Genomic DNA, 18,951 nt, shown 5'->3' on the forward strand with positions numbered 1-18,951 from the left:
GGTGCAAAGTGCATCTCTTCCTGTGTGAATGTCTGCTGTTCTGGTTGGTCGATAAGTCAGTGACGAAGAAAACACGCTATTTTCGCGCGAAACCCAGTGCCTTTCACGTAACGTTACCACACGCGAACAACTTAACGCCAGACAATTTGTTTTTAAGTCACTGACGAGACATCAAGCTATGTAAAAAGGTTGCAGATTCAATATATGATGTCGTCTCACGTGTTGATCTTTTAAACTGCTCGAATAGGAATAATCATCCCCGTTTGTTTTAGCTCATCTGGACGGACTGCAAAACTCTCATAGTTAACCGAGACCTGCCCGTGTTTCTATTGTGAGTATTACACTTTTTTATTCAACAAAATCACTGCGATTAATTCAAAGTATGTGGATGACGATAAAGGTCCGCGAGCGAACTGTGAAATTGCAAACATTTTGCTATTGATAGTTACATACCAACGTTAGCTAGATGGCTAGTTGTCTAGCAGCTAGCCAGCCAGCCAGAGTTAGCTAGCTAATGCAGTTGGCTGCGTCGGTTCTCTTCCCTCAAAGTAACGTTAAAACTAACTTGGTTAAACGTCATATATCATTTCGTTACAGTTCTGTTATTATGGTCCGGTATTTTACAAGAATGAGAGTGAGGCGTGTTTACAAGTGGAGAGGAGCGCCTACAAGCTTCGACAGAAAACTGAATACGTTCAGTTACGAGTAAGTTTATGACCAGCTAATTTTATTACCCCTACCAGACCCACCATCAAACACTGACCTTTAATGACCTGAACCTATCCTTTTCATGTTTAGCTCTTTGGACATCTGCGTAGAGGGCCGTGGTACCACTGTCATAACCACTGGACAGTACATCTTCATTGAGGGTGTGGTTGATGACAATCCCTTTGTAGCTAAGGTCACCAAGCTCTTCTGCGATGGTGAGTCAGACTGTCTCACGGTTACCCCAACCCCCTTCAAAGATGTCAGTGCTTGTGTATTGTATTCATACTTTACCTGTGATACAGCGCATCCTAAATTCAGTAAAGTTGTCATGTCTTGGTCTGCATTCAACATTTGTGATTTTTTTTCTCTCTGACCCAATACTTGTGTTGTTCCCAGAGAATCAAAAACAGAAGAAAGCTCTGGTGCAGTGGTTCATCCGTATCTCTGAGGTCCCACCCAACAAGATGAAGTTGCTGGGCCGGGATCCTCACCCTCAGGAGATCTTCTACTACCTGTCCCCTACCTGTGACAACGAGATCGACGCTGAGTCCATCCTCAGCACCGTGCAGGTGAGAAAACATTCACATTGGACTAACCTCAGAATTTGATGTTGGTCCCAGTTGAAAAATTCAGATTCAGAAGAAACGTTCATCTCCACAAGACCAGCAGCAATAAAATACATACGGACAAAATCGCCTAAAAAAAACAACATCTCTCATCTCCCAACCATACAAGATTCCCCCTACTTACCCCTTAGGCTAAGACAGATCATAGGTAAAGAGTTTGTGACAACTTATGTCAGCCAAGTGCTATGTCATCATAACAGCCTCTCAATTCACCTCAGGTCAAGCATCTCCCTGCGGATGCCCCTTTTCCTGAGTCGGGGGGCAAGGACACGCTCTTTGTCAAGCTCTCGTGGGACACCAAAAACTTCAAAGTCTTAGACCCCGCACTGATGCAGGATACTCCGGCCTCACCCCTGCCCAAATCATCCCTACCGCCCTCCCCTCCTCCAGCGGCCACGCCTGGGCCCCGTGGCCCCGCCCGCCGGGCCCTGCCGACCCCTGACCCCACGGTGCTGCGGAGGGCGGCGGCCACGCCGCAGGGCAGGGGCGCCGCGAGCACAAGCAAGATGGGCACCGGCGAGGCCGAGTCCATCCACTCGGTCTCCAAATTATCTGCCTCTAAATGCATGAGTGCCAAGAGAAGGGGCGCGGCCACGCCCGGCGTACGAAAGAAACTGCAGCTCAACAGTGAGTGGCCTTGCCTCGACCCTTTCGAGTAACTTTTGTAATGACAACAGTGAAAATTGTAGGATTGTTATTGTCAGTTGTGTCGGTTGTGGTACTGTACGTCTACGCTAGCGTGTAATGTCAGGGCTCTTCTGCCCCTCCTCAGGTCCGGGGAAGAGACTCGCCCCAGAGGATGTGCTGGGGGAGATTCTGGATGAGGAACTGGACTCTGAGATGTTACTCGCCCAAAAACTGTCCTCCTCCCCTCCATGCACCCTCCCTTTGTGCTACAGGCTCTCCCCCATGCAGAGTGGTCACAGACCCCCAAAGAGTTTGGATGGGTTCCCCCGTTTGAATCTCGAGACACTGCCCCCTGCTGCTATGGGGGAAAAGGGCTCGACCAGGTAGGCCTCAATTAGGTTATTAGGGCTTACATCCTCAAACATGATAGAAATGCTGCTATTACCAAGTTTTTTTTAGAGTTACCGATATATATTTATAGTGGTCTCTTCTCTCAGGGCTGAGGAGGACGGTGAGAACTCCACCTCGGTCACACAGCCTGCCATGACCCCTTCCTCCAATAGGAAGGTCTCCTTGCGAACCAGGAAGCAGATGTGAGTAGCGTCTGCCCGGGATGTATAACATGCTCTCATTGGCTAAATGGTCAGATGTGTAGTTTCTAGGTCCTGTGCTGTTATTTTGAAGGATAGTGATGAATTGAACCCTCTTCTCTAAATGTGTTTTCAGACATCTTGTGGCCTCTGTGAATCTGGAGAGACTGCCCCCTGCTGCTCTGGGGGAAGAGGACTTGATCAGGTAGGCCTTAATTACATTATTAGGGCTTACAGCCTCAAACATGATAGAAATGCTGCAATCGCTGGCACCAAGTTTATATTTGTGTTGTTGAACTTCTGGCTTTGGAAATGTTTGAGTTTTATTGTGTAATACTCTCAGCCAGCTGGGGAGGTCATCCATTAGGTTTACTCAAGGTCCCCTAGACTGCGCTGAGGTACGCTCAGTTAGTCACCAGAGATTGTTTCCCCAGCGACCTGCTGGGCGTCAGGCCCCTGGCTCTGGAGGATGAGGTGTTTGAGGCAGGGTTGACCACCCCAGGCTCTGCTAAGACACCACGGAAGAGACAGGCCACCCCCAGTAGGAGCTCTGCTAGGGGGCAGAAGTGAGTCAGCCGCCCCCCCTCTGCTAGGGTGTCTGGAGCACAGGTGTGGTGTTGTCTTTGGGCCACTGGGTGATCGGGGGTCAGCGGAGCACACGGTGGGGCCTTGTGTGAGATCCTAGAGTCAAACAGACAACACAGAGAATGTACTGCAGAGCGCCACTGGGGTTTAAATTGAAACTAAAGTAGCCTTGAAAAGCTTCCCTTCCCTTGTATTCATAGGAGTAGGCCAAACTAGAGTCTTAATTCTAGTTGAACACTAACAGCATTGGCTCATATTTTCTCCTTGCTCCTTTCAGAGCTACAACCCCATCCCAGAGGAAGGACTCAACCAGAGCCATCAGAGAGCCAGCTCTGGGAGTGTTGTGAGTATCAAACAAACTACCGAGTCGTTCGTCAGGTAGTTCTTCAGAAGGAAAATTGTTCTCCTCTTCAGTCCAGTCCAGTGAATAGTGCTGCAGAGTATATATACAGCTCAAAACATTAAGGAAACACTGAATCATCACAGTACAGTATAACACTCATTACAGTACAGTATAACACTAAGTCAATTAAACGTCTGGGACATCGATCTGCCCAGTTTGAAAGCGTTAAGGATTGTGAATCAATTTCACCTGCTTTGGTGCAAATGAAAGCGACTACAGTTGGACAGGAGAGGCAACAGCAAGACAACTCCCAAAAGGAAATGGTGTTGCAGGTGGTGGCCCATTTCTCTTTCCTTGTCCTTCCTGACTGATTTTTCTCCAGTTTTGCATTTGTCAAGGGCACTAGCAAAATGCAAAACTAGCAAAATGCAAAATTTCCTTTTGGAGGGGGAGGGGGTGGTCTTGCTGTTGCCTCTCCTGTCCAACTGTAGTCGCTTTCATTTGCACCAAAGCAGGTTAAATTAATTCACAATCCTTTACGCTTCCAAACTGGGCAGATCGATGTCCCAGAAGTTTAATTGACTTAGTGTTAAACTGTGATGACTAAGTGTTCTCTTAATGTTTGAGGAGTGTATTTATAGTGGTGTTTTTCTCTCAGGGCGGAGGAGGACAGTGAGAGCTCCCCCTCAGTCACACAGCCCGCCATGACGCCTCGCTCCAAGAGGAAAGCCGCCCAGCTGGTCTCCTTGAAAATCAGGAAGCAGCTGTGAGTAGCGTCTGGGATGTATAACATGCTCTCATTGGCCACACGGGCAGATGCGTCGTTTCTAGGTCCTGTGCTGTTACTCTGAAGGATAACAATGAATTGCACCCTCATCTCAAAATTCTTGTTTTCAGAAATCTGATGAGCAAGCCACAGGATGTGACCTCAGACGGAGAAGATGGCGACGACGACTGCTTCCTGCCCTCCAAGAAGGAGCTGCAGAGCAGCAGTGAGGATGAGGAGCAGGAGGAAGACGAGGAGGACAGCGACCAAGAGACCCTGGTGAGGAAGAGCAAACGAGTGGCAGGCTCCCGAACCCCTCGCTCTACGCAGAAGGCTCGAGCCCCAGCCAGGACCCCGCGCAAGACCCCTAGTGCAAAGGTACGGTAGGCCTGCCAGGCGCCTGTCTGATTTCCTCACTCTCCGTTACTATTTGGAATTCTGTTTCTCACGTAAATTCCGGCCTCCTCTCCAGGGGGCCCCCAGTACACCGCGAACACCGAGACACGCCACTCCCAGTATTCCCAGCCGGACACTTCCGGCCCGGCAGCCGGGGAATGTGCTAGAAGAAGCGAGGGCTAGGTGAGCAAAAAACTCGCATTACCACAAGTGACAGCGGGCATGCATGAGAACACTTGCGCAAGTTTTATTTACACGTACACAAGCCTGGTTTTGTGTCTGTGTATCAGACGGAGTGTGCATTTGTGCTTGTGGTCTGATTGTGTTTGTGTGTGTGTGTACGCTTGTGTCCTCAGACTCCATGTGTCCTCGGTGCCAGAGTCCCTGCCCTGCAGAGAACAGGAGTTCCAGGACATCTACAACTTTGTGGAGAGCAAGGTCATCGATGGCACCGGAGGGTGAGACGGAGACACGCCCGGGGGAGGAGGACACTTGTCTGTTTGGCCAATCAAATCAAACTTTATTTGTATAGCACATTTCATACAGAGCCAACACAAGGCGCTTTACAGAGAGTAACGGGGGTGGGCATAGGTCCCACCCCTACATATTCCAGAGGGAACCGGGGGGGGGGCGGTGGTCTGCAGGAGGGAGTCCAGGAAATTCATATTTACAGTCAGTGCATAAAAGTGCAGTAAAGACATCAAACAGTTACATGACATGACACGATGTGACATAACATTACATTACACACTACAGGACATACAGACACACCGTCAGCTGGACCATAGACAGATGGTATTCATGTGTTTAGGGTACGAATAGCAGCAGGAATGAAGCTCTTGCTGAACTTGGCTTTTTTACAGAGAGGAAGCCTGTATCTGCTTCCTCTCTGTAAGTATAAGAGGGAGGGATACTAGGGAGGAGGACAGGTTAGGGGCTGTACTGGACATCCACAGCAGATACGGGGGTATCTATCGGACTCAGGGTGGTCTGCGGGTGACAGTGGGGCATCCACTGGACCTGGTTAGAAGATAGGAGGGAGAGGGACAGCACAATACCGCCTGTATTTCCACGGCGGCCGTCGGTAGAATGGCGTGGTGGCGGGTGGCCAGTAGCTGTGGTTCTGACGGCGCTCTGCCTCCCGCAGGTGCATGTACATCTCCGGGGTTCCCGGCACCGGGAAGACGGCCACGGTCCATGAGGTGGTGCGCTGTCTCCAGCACGCCGCCGACACGGACGAGATCCCCGCCTTCCGCTTCATAGAGATCAACGGCATGAAGATGACCGACCCTCACCAGGCCTACGTGCAGGTCCTACAGGTACTACACACGCACGCGCGTGCGCACAGCATTAATATAAACAAAAAACCCACTAGGCCAGTTTACACCCCAACAGCCACATTAAAACGAGGAACATTTGAGGAACCATTACACTAGTCGTCAGGGCTTGACACTCCTGACCGTGAGTCCTGTGCTCCTCTTCCAGAGGCTGACCGGCCAGAAGGCGACCGCTGACCACGCTGCTTCCCTCCTAGAGAAGAGGTTCAGTAACCCCGCCCCCAAGAAGGAGACCACCGTGCTACTGGTGGACGAGGTAATGGCCACGCCCTCTGGCCACGCCCTTTAACCGTAGCGCACTGTGCCTTGACCAACTGTAGAAGGAGCCATGTCGCCCCTCAAAATGTGATGTTGAACCACATACTGGAAAATCTGGACGCAGGTCAGGCGTCAGATCTGTTGTCCACGTCTCTCTTGTACTTTCTTTGATTGTGTTATACATTTCACTCACTCCTCCTGTTTTCAAACTCAACACTTTGCTATGTTATCATTTCTAAGTTTCTGTGCTTCTCTGACCCTCCGTTCCCCATCTCAGCTGGACCTCCTATGGACCAGGAAGCAGAACGTCATGTACAACCTGTTTGATTGGCCGACCAGGCGTCACGCTAGATTAGTTGTCCTGACGATCGCCAACACCATGGACCTCCCAGAGAGGATCATGATCAACCGCGTGGCCAGCAGACTGGTGAGGACCCTCCCCACCACACGGGGGCGACAATGTATTGGCTTGAATAGACGACCATGTAAAGTCCACTGTGTTCATCGGCATGTTTTGATGTTGGGAAAAGGCAACCCTTAATGTATGTGTAGTGCATGTGTACGCATATGCGTGCTTGTCAGGTTCATTGTCGGGGTCATCTCCTGCCTGGACTACTGCAACTCCCTCCTCGCTGGGGCCCCAGCGTCAGCCATTAAACCTCTGGAACTTGTCCAGAAAGCCGCTGCTTGCCTGGTATTCAACCACCCCAAGTTCTCCCACACAACTTCCCTCCTCCGTTCCCTACACTGGCTCCCTGTAGCGGCTCGCATCCAGTTTAAAACTCTGGTGCTAGCCTACAGGGCAATGAAAGGAACAGCCCCCTCCTACCTGGGGCGGCGGTATAGCTCAGTTGGTAGAGCGGGTCGCTCAGTCATCGTAGGGTCGGTGGTTCGAATCCCGGCTCCTCCTGACTACCTGTCGAAGTGTCCTTGGGCAAAACACTGAACCCCAAATTGCTCCCAATGAGCAGGCAAGCGCCTTGCATGGCAGCTGCTGCCATTAGTGTGTGAATGGCGCTCTGGGCCAGTGTAACAACTGGATGGGGAGCGCGTTACAAATGCAGTACCTATACCTACCTATACCTACCTCCAGGCCATGGTCAAACCCTACACCCCCTCCCGACCACTACGCTCTGCTACCTCAGGGCGACTAGGCCCCTGCGGTCGATCGACACGGTCACGGCTCTTCTCTGTCCTGGCCCCGCAGTGGTGGAATGAACTGCCCACTGATGTCAGGACAGCAGAGTCGGACCTGCATGTCTCTCCCTGTTCTCTAGGGCCTGACCTGCATGTCTCTCCCTGTTCTCTAGGGCCTGACCTGCATGTCTCTCCCTGTTCTCTAGGGCCTGACCCCCACGTCTCTCCCTGTTCTCTAGGGCCTGACCCGCTTGTCTCTCTCTGTTCTCTAGGGCCTGACCTGCATGTCTCTCCCTGTTCTCTAGGGCCTGACCTGCATGTCTCTCCCTGTTCTCTAGGGCCTGACCTGCATGTCTCTCCCTGTTCTCTAGGGCCTGACCTGCATGTCTCTCCCTGTTCTCTAGGGCCTGACCCCCACGTCTCTCCCTGTTCTCTAGGGCCTGACCTGCTTGTCTCTCCCTGTTCTCTAGGGCCTGACCCCCACGTCTCTCCCTGTTCTCTAGGGCCTGACCTGCTTGTTCCTCCCTGTTCTCTAGGGCCTGACCCGTATGTCTCTCCCTGTTCTCTAGGGCCTGACCCGTATGTCTCTCCCTGTTCTCTAGGGCCTGACACGCATGTCGTTCCAGCCATACAGCTTCAAGCAGCTCCAGCAGATCATCACATCCAGGCTGAACAAGGTCAAGGCCTTCGAGGAGGACGCTCTCCAGCTGGTCTCCAGAAAGGCAAGAGAATCCTGTGTCTCTCTCTCTCTCTCTCTCTCTCTCCGTCACTAGCGCTAGACAATATTACAGATGATTTTGCCGCATTGCTTCTAGTCCTTTCCGCGTGCCACGATTTAATTGCTCGTGGGTGTTTCACTTCCTGGTCCCCGCCACCATTATCAGTTTACTCAAATGTGTCTGTAGGACTGTTAATATGGCACTTTATTAAGTTTTAATGTCATTTCAGGTGAGAAGGTAAGGATGTAGATTATCAATATGTGGTTAGTTTATAGAATATAAGCCCTGACTTTTGTGCCAGGTCCTGTTTGCTCCTTTCACTTTTACCCTCTCCTGATTGGACACGCTGTGCGAAATTCGCTTGGAATCTGCATAAAATAGACCGTTCCTATTTCATGCTAATTCGAAGCGTCTAGACTGATTCCGATTTTGCGCCCCCATTAGTTCTGAATGGGTTTGAGATGATCATCGCACGTCGACTGTGCTGTTGGACATGCTTTTATGAGGCTGTAGGTCCACATGTCAGTGGCGCACTTCTACAACTCTTGGCCGCTGTCCCCTCCCGCCCTACAGGTGGCAGCACTCTCAGGAGACGCCCGCCGCTGTCTGGACATCTGCCGCCGCGCCACCGAGATCTGCGAGCACTCCGCCGCTAACCCCGTAGACACCGGACTGGTGGGCATGAGTCATGTGATGGAGGCCTTGGACGAGATGTTCTCGTCCGCGTACATCACAGCCATCAGGTAAGAGTCTCTCATTGGTCCGTGGAGCTGGCGCTCTGTGCCAACAGATTCAGGATGATGCACCATTTGGCGCAGGGATCAAGAGGTCAAGGCATTTGAGTGCGCCGTGGCTGCTGCGTGCTTGAGCAAGGCACATGGTTGAGGCCACCTCTGTGCAGATGTATCCAGCATGATCACAAAGTTCTGTCGTAAACGTCGACTAATAAAGTTGTATTCCGCCGTAGGTGTGCATCGGTTCAGGAGCAGCTCTTCCTGAGGGCGATCATCGCTGAGTTCCGTCGGCTGGGATTGGAGGAGGCCACCTTCCAACAGGTACAGTAAGGGCCCTGTCGGTTTATTTGATTTGATTGGTTGATTCAGTGAGGACAGTGCATATTGATGAACACATACAAATACATGACTGTTGTGATGGTATTTTAAACTGATCTAGTCAAAAGATTTACCAAGATACGTTCAAAAGGTTAAGTCTGGTTTATTGTGAAAAACAATACGAGCGCAAGGACTTCCTGAAAACGCAACAAGGGTGGTTTCGTCAGCGAAGTCCCGTTTATGGGTATTGCTGTGGCTTATATGCAATCAAAACAAAGGTACAGTGCTTCCAGGATGTGATTGGCTACTCCATTGTACGTCATGTGAAATGGCAGGCGTGGCCAAGAGTACAGGCATGTGACATGAGAAAAAGGCGGTAGTTTCTAAGAGGGACAAAGGGATTTGGGGGAGGTGATGAATTACAAAAGGAGTGAGAGGACAAAGGTTTAAGGTGTTTGGATGTAAATTCCTGAACACTGTGTAAACATGCCGGATTTAGCTAGGAGCTAGTTTCCACCCGCAGTCCTCAAACATTAGACATTAAAAAGAAGTAGGGGAGAGCCGGGTCAAAAGTCAAATTTTTTGGTTTGATTCCATTTACTCTGAAATTAATAGAGATAGAGATTCCACATTTTATGACACACAACTTGCACATGTCCTTCACTATTATCAACTGTAATGTTCGTGCTAGGATATAGGCCTAAGAGTTTAACATAAATAGGGTGAGAACGGACTGAGCGCAATGAGACTTTTGTCCCTGCCGAGCGGGACAAAAGTCTCATAGGGGAGGGACAAAAGTCGCACTGCTGCAAAGTGTGTCCTATCTGGAGTTTTTTGGCATGTAATTCTCTTTACTTTCAACGAATGTATTATTAGACATATCATAATAATATATAGCCTTCAACGACCTCCTGAGCTGCCTGCCTGATGGTCTCAGGGCTAAAGAGACCGCGCATCGTTTTCTTCACCCTAACTCTTGGCATGCTGTCAATGAAAGAAAATACATTGTAAATAAACATGGTTTTAGGCTATTGTGTTTATGTAGGCCTATAGGTTAAGCTATTTTTGTTCATAAGGTAACGTCATTGTAAACTAAAGTAGCCTATATAATCCAATTGACTGGAAGCAGGGGGTTTGACAAAAGTTAAAGGGTTAGGCAAAATAATTTGTCTTGACTGCATTTAAGATTTATCTTTCACATTAAAACTGCATACAAAGTTGACCAATAGCATTAGAAAGATCTCTTTGAGAGCTTTCATTTCACCTGTTCATTCTGCCCAAATGTCACTTGCGCACCCCTCTGGTTCTAAGCCATCACAATGCGACTTCTGTCCCTCTACAGCAGGGGTGTCAAACTCAAATACACAGTGGGCCAAAATTTAAAACTTGAACAAAGTCGCGGGCCAACATTGAACAAATGAAAATTTTAATATGGACCCAAACAAGTTTTGCTTTAACATTGAATATGCACTTATCACTTTCGCTTTTGGTGCGCATCAATGGTGTGCACTAACATATGGGAATACGCCCTCAGACACAAGTGTTGGTGCTCCATCTGCTCAGTAGAGAAGCTTGTAAAACCCTGACTGTCCTACAGCCAGGCAGACAGACAGACAGCCGGCATGCAGACAGACAGCCAGGCAGGCAGACAGGCCGGCAAGAAGGCAGACAGGATTGAATGAACAGGAACAGAGCAAACACAGCGGCCGGCTAGGTCAACACAGGTGTCTCTATCACAGTGAGACGTTACATAACGTAAAGCTTCTGTTTTCTGCCTTTCTTTTCGCCATTTTTAAGAAGGGATAACACGGTTACAGTTGTAGTATGAGATTGCTATGACTACTGTCACAGAAGAGAGGGCGTTTCTGGGTCCTGTCTTGATTGACGCGCCAAAACAACAGAAGAGCATTATGGGATTTGTAGTATTAGCGGTGAATGCGCTGTATAATACTGGCGGGCCAGCTCTAGTAGTCATTTGGTATTGCCTTGCGGGCCAAATATAATTACACTGTGGGCCAAATTTGGCCCGCGGGCCAGAGTTTGACACCCCTGCTCTACAGGATGCGACTTTTGTCCCGCCACGGTCTCCTGTCATTTCTCCCTGGCTTGCAGGCACGACTTGCTCGCACGAAACTTGAAAGCTATGCTATCATGTAGCCAGTAGATATGCTAAGCAAGTTGCATATGTTTGCTAACTAAAACAAGTGAACACAATTTTACAATCGAAAAATGCTTATGAGACCATTATTTTACTTATATAGGGCAAAAGTGGTTTTCCATTGATATCTCTGTCAAACATGCTGCGATCGCAGCCAAAATTTGAACGGAGCTCATACACTGTAATATGTGCAGGCATGTATAACCACGTGATTGCAGGTCCAGTCATTCTGGAGAAAATGTGAACGCGACTTTCGGCCCGTGCGACTTTTGACCCGGCTCTCCCCTACTCACAGAAGAACAAACATTAAAAGACAATTAAAACTGCAGCATTCATGTCTCTCCTCAACATAATGAGCGATAGATCAGTGTCTCCCTTCCTCTTCCTCTCCCCCCCCCCCCCCCAGGTGTTGGTGCAGCACCAGGCGCTGTGCCGGGTGGAGGGCCTGCAGCCCCTCAGCGTGTCCCAGGGCCTGAGCGTCTGCCAGCGCCTGGGTTCCTGCCGCCTGCTGCTGCTGGAGTCCAGCCGTCTGGACGTTCTGCAGCGCGTTCGGCTCAACGTCAGCCAGGACGACGTGCTCTACGCTCTCAAGGCTGGCTGAGGCGCTGGGGGCGGGGCGGACCGGACCGGTGCCACGCGGCCCGGCGTTGATCCGCCCGCCCGGGACCACCCGGGAGGTTTTTACACAAGCTCTTCATTGTGGTTGTACTACCATCTTAAAACCATTGATATGATTTATGCATGCGTTTCAGCATTGTCACAAGCACAGGCCGATTTTAGAAGGAAAGTGAGACTCATATTCTGGAATCACTGTAGTTGTCAACAGATCAACAGATTATTATGAGAATGTGGATAATTTGTTTTATTCATGTCCTTGGGGAGAAACTAGAATCATGAGGTAGTTGTCAGCATACCATTGTTAGAAGCCATTCATAGGGTATTTGAATAGTTTTGGTTTTAACTAACTGGGTTGATGGGAGAGTTGACATCCCCATTTTGTATGTCACAAATTGACAACTATATTTCTCAGATTCAAACATTTTTAATGTTCTTCATGTGAGTTTTATTTGTTTATCATTATTGAATATTTGAGTATGAAATAAAGATATGTAATAATACAAACCATGTGCTACATTTGCCATTCCATTACATGGGACTTGAATGATTTTTTTGTTTGTTTGTTTTTTACAAAGGAAAAATATCTAACATTTACATACAGCAATTATTACGCCATAAATATTATTGTAATGGATTTATGTTAATGCGAGGAAGAATATATGATTAAATGGAAAAGGATATCCTCACACTGGATTACAGCTCCTGAAGACCCTGAGGGGGGAAACCTTGCTCAAATCAAGAGTTGGGAGCCGTAACTATATACGTATAACTATATACGCTCACATTGGCCTTGGTACAGGTTCACTTTGCACAAAGAATATATCAAGCATACGTATCCACTAGTCTTAACCAGCTGTCTATGAGGAAAATTGGACAAGATTAGAGATGTTCACCCTGTGTAGTATAATCCAGGGACCCACCAGTCCACCTTTGATCAGACAGTATTGGACACCAAATGACTATGTTGCCTGTTGTCCATGAGGAAATCAACGATATCGTATTTACACCGTCTGTCTTGTTTAACAGTTTCAACATGTGATGCCTCTGTCTACTGTCCAGTTCTCCTTCAGCGACTGTGTATCCTTCTCCAGGGCCAATGCTGTGTCGTTGGGTTATCAGCCCCGTAGCCGGGGGGGAGGGTGGATCGAACGAACCCCCCCCTCACGACGAAAGGTCCAGAATTTAAGACCAAAGGTCCGCACCCCCCCCCCCTGGTCAACAAATCACTCAACAATCCAAAAAAACATGTCCGGCAACAAATCGAAATGATACGGTCCACTTTTGGAAACAAACAAACCCCCTCCTCCACAAGGCTGGCTACGGGCCTGGTTATTTTGTGAGTGGGGTGCCCTCATCCAGGTTGGCATACAGGTTGCCCGCTGCTTTGGTGCCCGGGTGGCCCTGTCTCCCTGGCGTCTCCTCCAGGAGCAGGTAGGAGTGGTTGAGGAGGTCAGTGGGGGAGGCCCTGCTGGGGCAGGAGCAGTGACACCTCCTCAGGACCCCCTCCTCCTCCAGCGCCAGGCTCCTGGACGCCGCCTCCTCGTACAGGTACTCGTTACCCTGCAGACCGGGGACGGCGTTGTTGGCGTTCAGAGTCACGTAGTCCGAGCTGACCTCGGGGTTGACCCCTGGGCCGGGCTCCCTCCGCTCCTCCTCGCCATCGGGGCGCCTCGCTGGGGACAGGAGCACGGAGGACTCCTCAGGAGGCTTCTCTTCTCCCGGACCCTCCCTCTCTGACATGACCTCCACCACAGAGGCAGGGGTCTCCTGGAGGAAAAGCTTCACATTGTAGGGGGGGTCCTATTTAGGACACACACACACACACACACTCATAATGAAGACAGGAAGTGCTTTGGCTGGTTACAAGAAAAATGAAAGCTTCTCCAACTGCCACCTTCCACTGCTGCAGTGTGGTAGTAGTGATTCTAAAACGTATCCATTCCCTCGTTAGTACACTGCAAAACTGTAATGAACCATTTACCCATGTCTGTCTGTTGATCTCAGTGAGGAAACCCTGGAGCACTTTGTCAAGGTTTGGGACTGGAGGCCAGAGGTACCGCTTGAGTTTCCTGATGGAATAATGAGAATCAGCTCAGTGGACAGTGAGAGGGAACGCGCTCATAAAATCATGTGCTGTTTATGAAAGAATTGACTGACCTGAAGTACCTGGAGAACATGGGGATGAACACCACAAACAGGATGAGCATCACAAGGGGGATGCATAGGATGAAAAAAGCCCCTGAGAAGATCATAAGCTCTGAATCAGCTTGTTGCGTTTTCTGTTTGCTACAATTCTGTAGAATATCCTGTCTGTTGTTTACTAGTTTTGTCTTGGTTTGGTCTTTAGTAGTCAAATGAAATAGGCGTTCGGTCATGTTTGTGGCATTGTGTCATACCTATCTCAGAGGGCACCTCCACGCTTAGTGAGTTTGACCAGTCGCTCCAGTAGCCGGCATAGACAGAACCATTTGGCCGGGCTCGGACCTGGACACTGTACCAGCTGCCTCTCTGGACGTCTAGAGTAGTACTTGTCTCAGGACCTTGCAGGGTGACCAGCTGGACAGAGAGAATACTGAATAAGACCATCCACAATAGTTAACATGAAGTAAGAATGGTGAGACCTCTCAGAATTAAATCTACAGAGATACAATTGGCAGCATATTTATATAGACAGTCAGTATTCAACGAAACACTTGGATGAGTGTGTTGGTTGTCTTCTGACCTTCCACGTGCGTTCTACCCGGGCCTGGTATCGGACCTGGTACATCAGGTGTCCAGACAGGGCCGGTAGGGGGGTCTCCCATCTGAGGTCCAGCCTCCCCCCCTCTGACTCCCCTCTCACCCTCCCTGGTGGGGCTGTCCTAACTACACACCACTCAGAAAGGGTGGGACACAGCAGTTACTAGAGGAATAGTAAAGCTTAAGAACACATTTTATTTTTTAAGTCCGTGAAGGATTCCTGAGGCGTTTTTCAAAGAACGCTTTATGGCCATGTAGCATTTTCATATAGTAGAAGTTGTAGAGTTGTTAAGCACATCAACCATCCGCTGGTGCCGGACAATATGGTTACAAAGAATGCAAAAAAAAATTAGGTCTGCACTGACAGCTGCTCCAAGGTATATTTATTACTAGAAGACAAAAAAACAACGTATCGACCCAAGGTGGGTCTTCGTCAATTTTTTGCATTTTCATATAGTAACATATAGTTACATTTCACATATTTAATGTACTGTACTGACTTCATCTGATATCCGCGGGGCTGGACCAGAACCACTCACCACTGCCGCTGAGCCTGAAGGGCTCGGTGTAGAAGGTCAGACTGAGAGGAACCGGACCGGCGCTGAGTCTGACCCGTAGGACACCGGACTCGCTTCCTTGGAAACGACAACAGGAACAGCTGTTCCCATCCTGCGGGCACTCACTCCAGACCTCCTCTCCACCTCTGGGAACATCAGATCAGTCCATCAGTCAGGCCACAGGGATGGCCATCAGGGGTGCACGATATATCGGCAATCATATTGGTATCGGCCGATGTTAGTCATTTCTTAATATATCGATATCGGTCCGATGTGCAAAACAGGGCAGATGTGAACAACAGATCATTATTTCTGTCTAGCTGCTGTTGTGTGTGTTGTTTTTGAGAGGAAACTATGATTTATCGGCTTTTCCAAATGTTTTGGAAATAGAGACAGAGTTTACTTGTATTTTTCAGTATGTACAAAATTCATCATAGAAACTTGTTTTTATAAAGAACATATCGACATCGGTAAATATTGGTTATCGGCCATAACAGCAATATTGATATCTGTTATCGGTATTGGCCAAGATTTTCATATCGGTGCATCCCTAACGGCCATGCCTGGTGATCTTACACCACAATGTGCTGTGGTAGCAACATCACACCAGAGAGCAGTGACAGCATTATGTTTGTTTTTTTTGCTACCTGGAGTCCATCTTGTAGAAGAGGGTGTAGTTGTGTTCTCTGTTGGCCTTCTCATTCCACTGGCAGGTGACGTTATGCAGATCGGAAGTGTGACACAATAGGAATATGTCGCCTGGAAGGCAGGGAATGCAGTTCAATACTCACACATTACTGAAGTAGACGCTGTCTGCTCTCAATCGAGAGAGTAGCAGCTGCTGTGAGTAGCATAGTCCTTCATACTGTACTGTTCACACATTGCAGCCACACCACGTCACTACTGTCCTGCTGACTGTTAATGTGGCCCAGACTTCAGCTCTGCCAGTTTGCCTCTGCATTATTTGTGGGACGTAAGTGTTAGTGAGATAACACTGTTATGATGAACCCCTAAAGCGTGTGGTTCACACATGCACACACACACGCACACACACACGCACGCACGCACACAAACACATACACACACATACCTGCGCTCTGTGGCACCATGGCATACACAAGGGCCGACCAGTCGCTCCAGTGGCCACTGCTCTCAATGTAACCCTGGGGTCGGACCCTAAACTGGACCTGGACCATCTCCCCGGGATTCAGAGAGACCAGCGCGTAGAGACGGCCCTTCACTGGTGCTATCTGGTCGTGGAGGAAAACACAGACCATCACATGCCAATAGGTGAAAGTGCTGCAGGTACAAAACAGCTACTTAGATGCCTTCAAATGCGACGTGCAACGGGGTTGTGTGATTAGACCGAAAAAGATTTGTAAATTGTTTCTTGTTGCTTCTGTACTTCCGTACCGGTGCTGTCCTCTCCCTCAGACCCTGTGAGGAGTAACGTATCTCATATTGCAAGCTGGTCCCCCAGTGGACGTTGGTTGTGGACATGTGCCACGCCACCCTCAGCTGCCCCGCCTGGCCAGTGTTGTGGAGGGACACATTTTCAGGGGGGTCCAGTAAGCCTGAAGCAGGGGGGAGAGGGGGGCTTTTTAGACCGGGGGTGAGACATCCTGGACTGGGAGGACATTTTGAGGACGTCATCAGTGAGAAGTTTGGTGATCAAGAAGGACGCCGTCAAGATGCTGAAAGGTAACCGGCGCACACACACACACGCTCGCATACACACATGCTCGCATACACACACGCACACACACACGTTCACATACACACACACACGCACACACACACGCTCACATACACACACACGCACACACACACACGCTCGCATACACACACACATGCACACACACACACGCTCGCATACACACACACAAACGCTCGCATACACACACACACGCACACACACACGCTCGCATACACACACACATGCTCGCATACACACACACATGCTCGCATACACACACACACGCTCGCATACATACACACACACGCTTGCATACACACACGCTCACACACACACATGCTTGCATACTGTACATACACACACACACGCACACACACACGTTCACATACACACACAGACGCACACACACACGCTTGCATACACACACACGCACACACACACACGCTCGCATACACACACACATGCACACACACACGCTCGCATACACACACACACGCTCGCATACACACACACACGCACACACACGCTTGCATACACACACACACACACGCTCGCATACAGTACATACACACACGCTTGCATACACACACGCTCACACACACACATGCTCGCATACTGTACATACACACACACACACACACGTTCACATACACACACACACGCACACACACACGCTTGCATACACACACATGCACACACACACACGCTCGCATACACACACACACAAACGCTCGCATACACACACACACACGCTCGCATACACACACACATGCACACACACACGCTGGCATACACACACACACGCTCGCATACACACACACGCACACACACACACGCTCGCATACACACACACACACGCTCGCATACATACACTCACACACGCTCGCATACATACAGTACACACTCACACACACACACACACACACACACACACACACACACACACACACACACACACACACACACATTCTCTCTCTGTCTCACCCTGGTCCTCCACGCTGACGCTGCGTGTGTAGATGGTTCTGTTGGTGCTGGGGTCCCTCACTCTGATGTGAGTGGGGGTGAACAGGAACACGTCTGAGTCAGGGAAGTAGCAGACATGGAGAACGCTCTCTCCACCAGACCTCTGGAGGGTCAGATTACATCTACGCTCACCGCTGAAGAGAGGAAACATACAGTAGCCAGTCAATGTGTGTGTGTGTGTGTGTGTGTGTGTGTGTGTGTGTCGGTGTACACACACAACATATTTGCAGTCACTTGTAAAGTATTCTCTGGGTGCACAGATCCATTAGTTGGTTATACAATAAGTCCTCTATGATGAGACATTACAACACATTGCATTTCCGCGATGCAAAATAATATCTGTTTATCAGTGACCACAGTACGTACAGGGATTCATCGTTGCTGTAGAGGAAATCATATGACTTGCTGCTCGTCTCCTCCCAGAAACACGTGAAGTCATACTGGGTTCTGGTGAAACATTTTGGGACCTCATCGTCTGCCAAAAGCAACACGTCTATTGGAGAATAACAGATGATGATGAAAGGAGCTCATTTGTCATGCGTACATATCATTTAGCAATGACCACGATCTGGAGAGGCTGTGAAACAGTTGTTGAACCGTTTAAAAAATATATATATAAAAGAAAGACAATAAATCTAACACTCCAGGGCATTTTACAGTTTCCCAGACAGCGAACAAACTGTCGACCCTTTTCGGAGACGTAGAGTTTCCAGGTTCTTACCTTCCGTTGACAGGTGAGGGACGGTTCCATCCGGCTGACCCCATCGCGACCCCCAGCAGGCTAGGATCCACAGCCAGACCGGGGATATGCTCCAGGTCAAACAGACACACATGGCTCACACTGCTCCCCTCTGCCCCATCAGCGCCCACGGGCCTGTGTGTGTGAAGAGAGCGCGTTGACAGGGGAATGTGTGTGTGTGTGTGTGTGTGTGTGTGGACGCGTGCCAGTAGAGCTGTGTGTGGCCGGGGAGGGGCGGGGGGGGGGGGGGGGGGGGTGAGTAGTGCTGCCCTATCTG

The 18,951-nt window shown here is 49.4% G+C and overlaps 2 protein-coding genes across 2 annotated transcripts; one reads left to right on the forward strand and one right to left on the reverse strand.

Moving 5' to 3' along the window:
* The first annotated feature begins 117 nt into the window (after nt 1-117).
* Nucleotides 118-12,163, forward strand: orc1 (origin recognition complex, subunit 1). Its single transcript, XM_084462011.1, has 20 exons — nt 118-331; nt 598-705; nt 799-923; nt 1,105-1,277; nt 1,553-1,961; nt 2,107-2,344; nt 2,459-2,554; nt 2,688-2,756; nt 3,414-3,479; nt 4,138-4,245; nt 4,377-4,623; nt 4,718-4,824; nt 4,998-5,099; nt 5,789-5,960; nt 6,127-6,234; nt 6,514-6,663; nt 7,976-8,095; nt 8,666-8,835; nt 9,060-9,147; nt 11,709-12,163. Exons 2-20 carry the CDS (start codon nt 608-610, stop codon nt 11,901-11,903), a joined length of 2,841 nt encoding a protein of 946 aa, XP_084318137.1. The 5' UTR covers nt 118-331; nt 598-607; the 3' UTR covers nt 11,904-12,163.
* A 1,086-nt stretch (nt 12,164-13,249) lies between these two features.
* Nucleotides 13,250-18,768, reverse strand: mpl (MPL proto-oncogene, thrombopoietin receptor; the record flags this gene model as incomplete). Its single annotated transcript, XM_084436085.1, has 12 exons — nt 13,250-13,720; nt 13,902-13,989; nt 14,078-14,177; nt 14,317-14,476; nt 14,643-14,785; nt 15,199-15,362; nt 15,864-15,975; nt 16,307-16,466; nt 16,630-16,790; nt 17,897-18,069; nt 18,302-18,428; nt 18,657-18,768. 12 exons carry the CDS (start codon nt 18,766-18,768, stop codon nt 13,250-13,252), a joined length of 1,971 nt encoding a protein of 656 aa, XP_084292211.1.
* Between the last annotated feature and the right edge of the window lie 183 nt (nt 18,769-18,951).

This window comes from Borostomias antarcticus, assembly GCF_949987555.1.
Source record: "Borostomias antarcticus genome assembly, chromosome: 3".
Lineage (NCBI taxonomy): Eukaryota > Metazoa > Chordata > Actinopteri > Stomiiformes > Stomiidae > Borostomias > Borostomias antarcticus.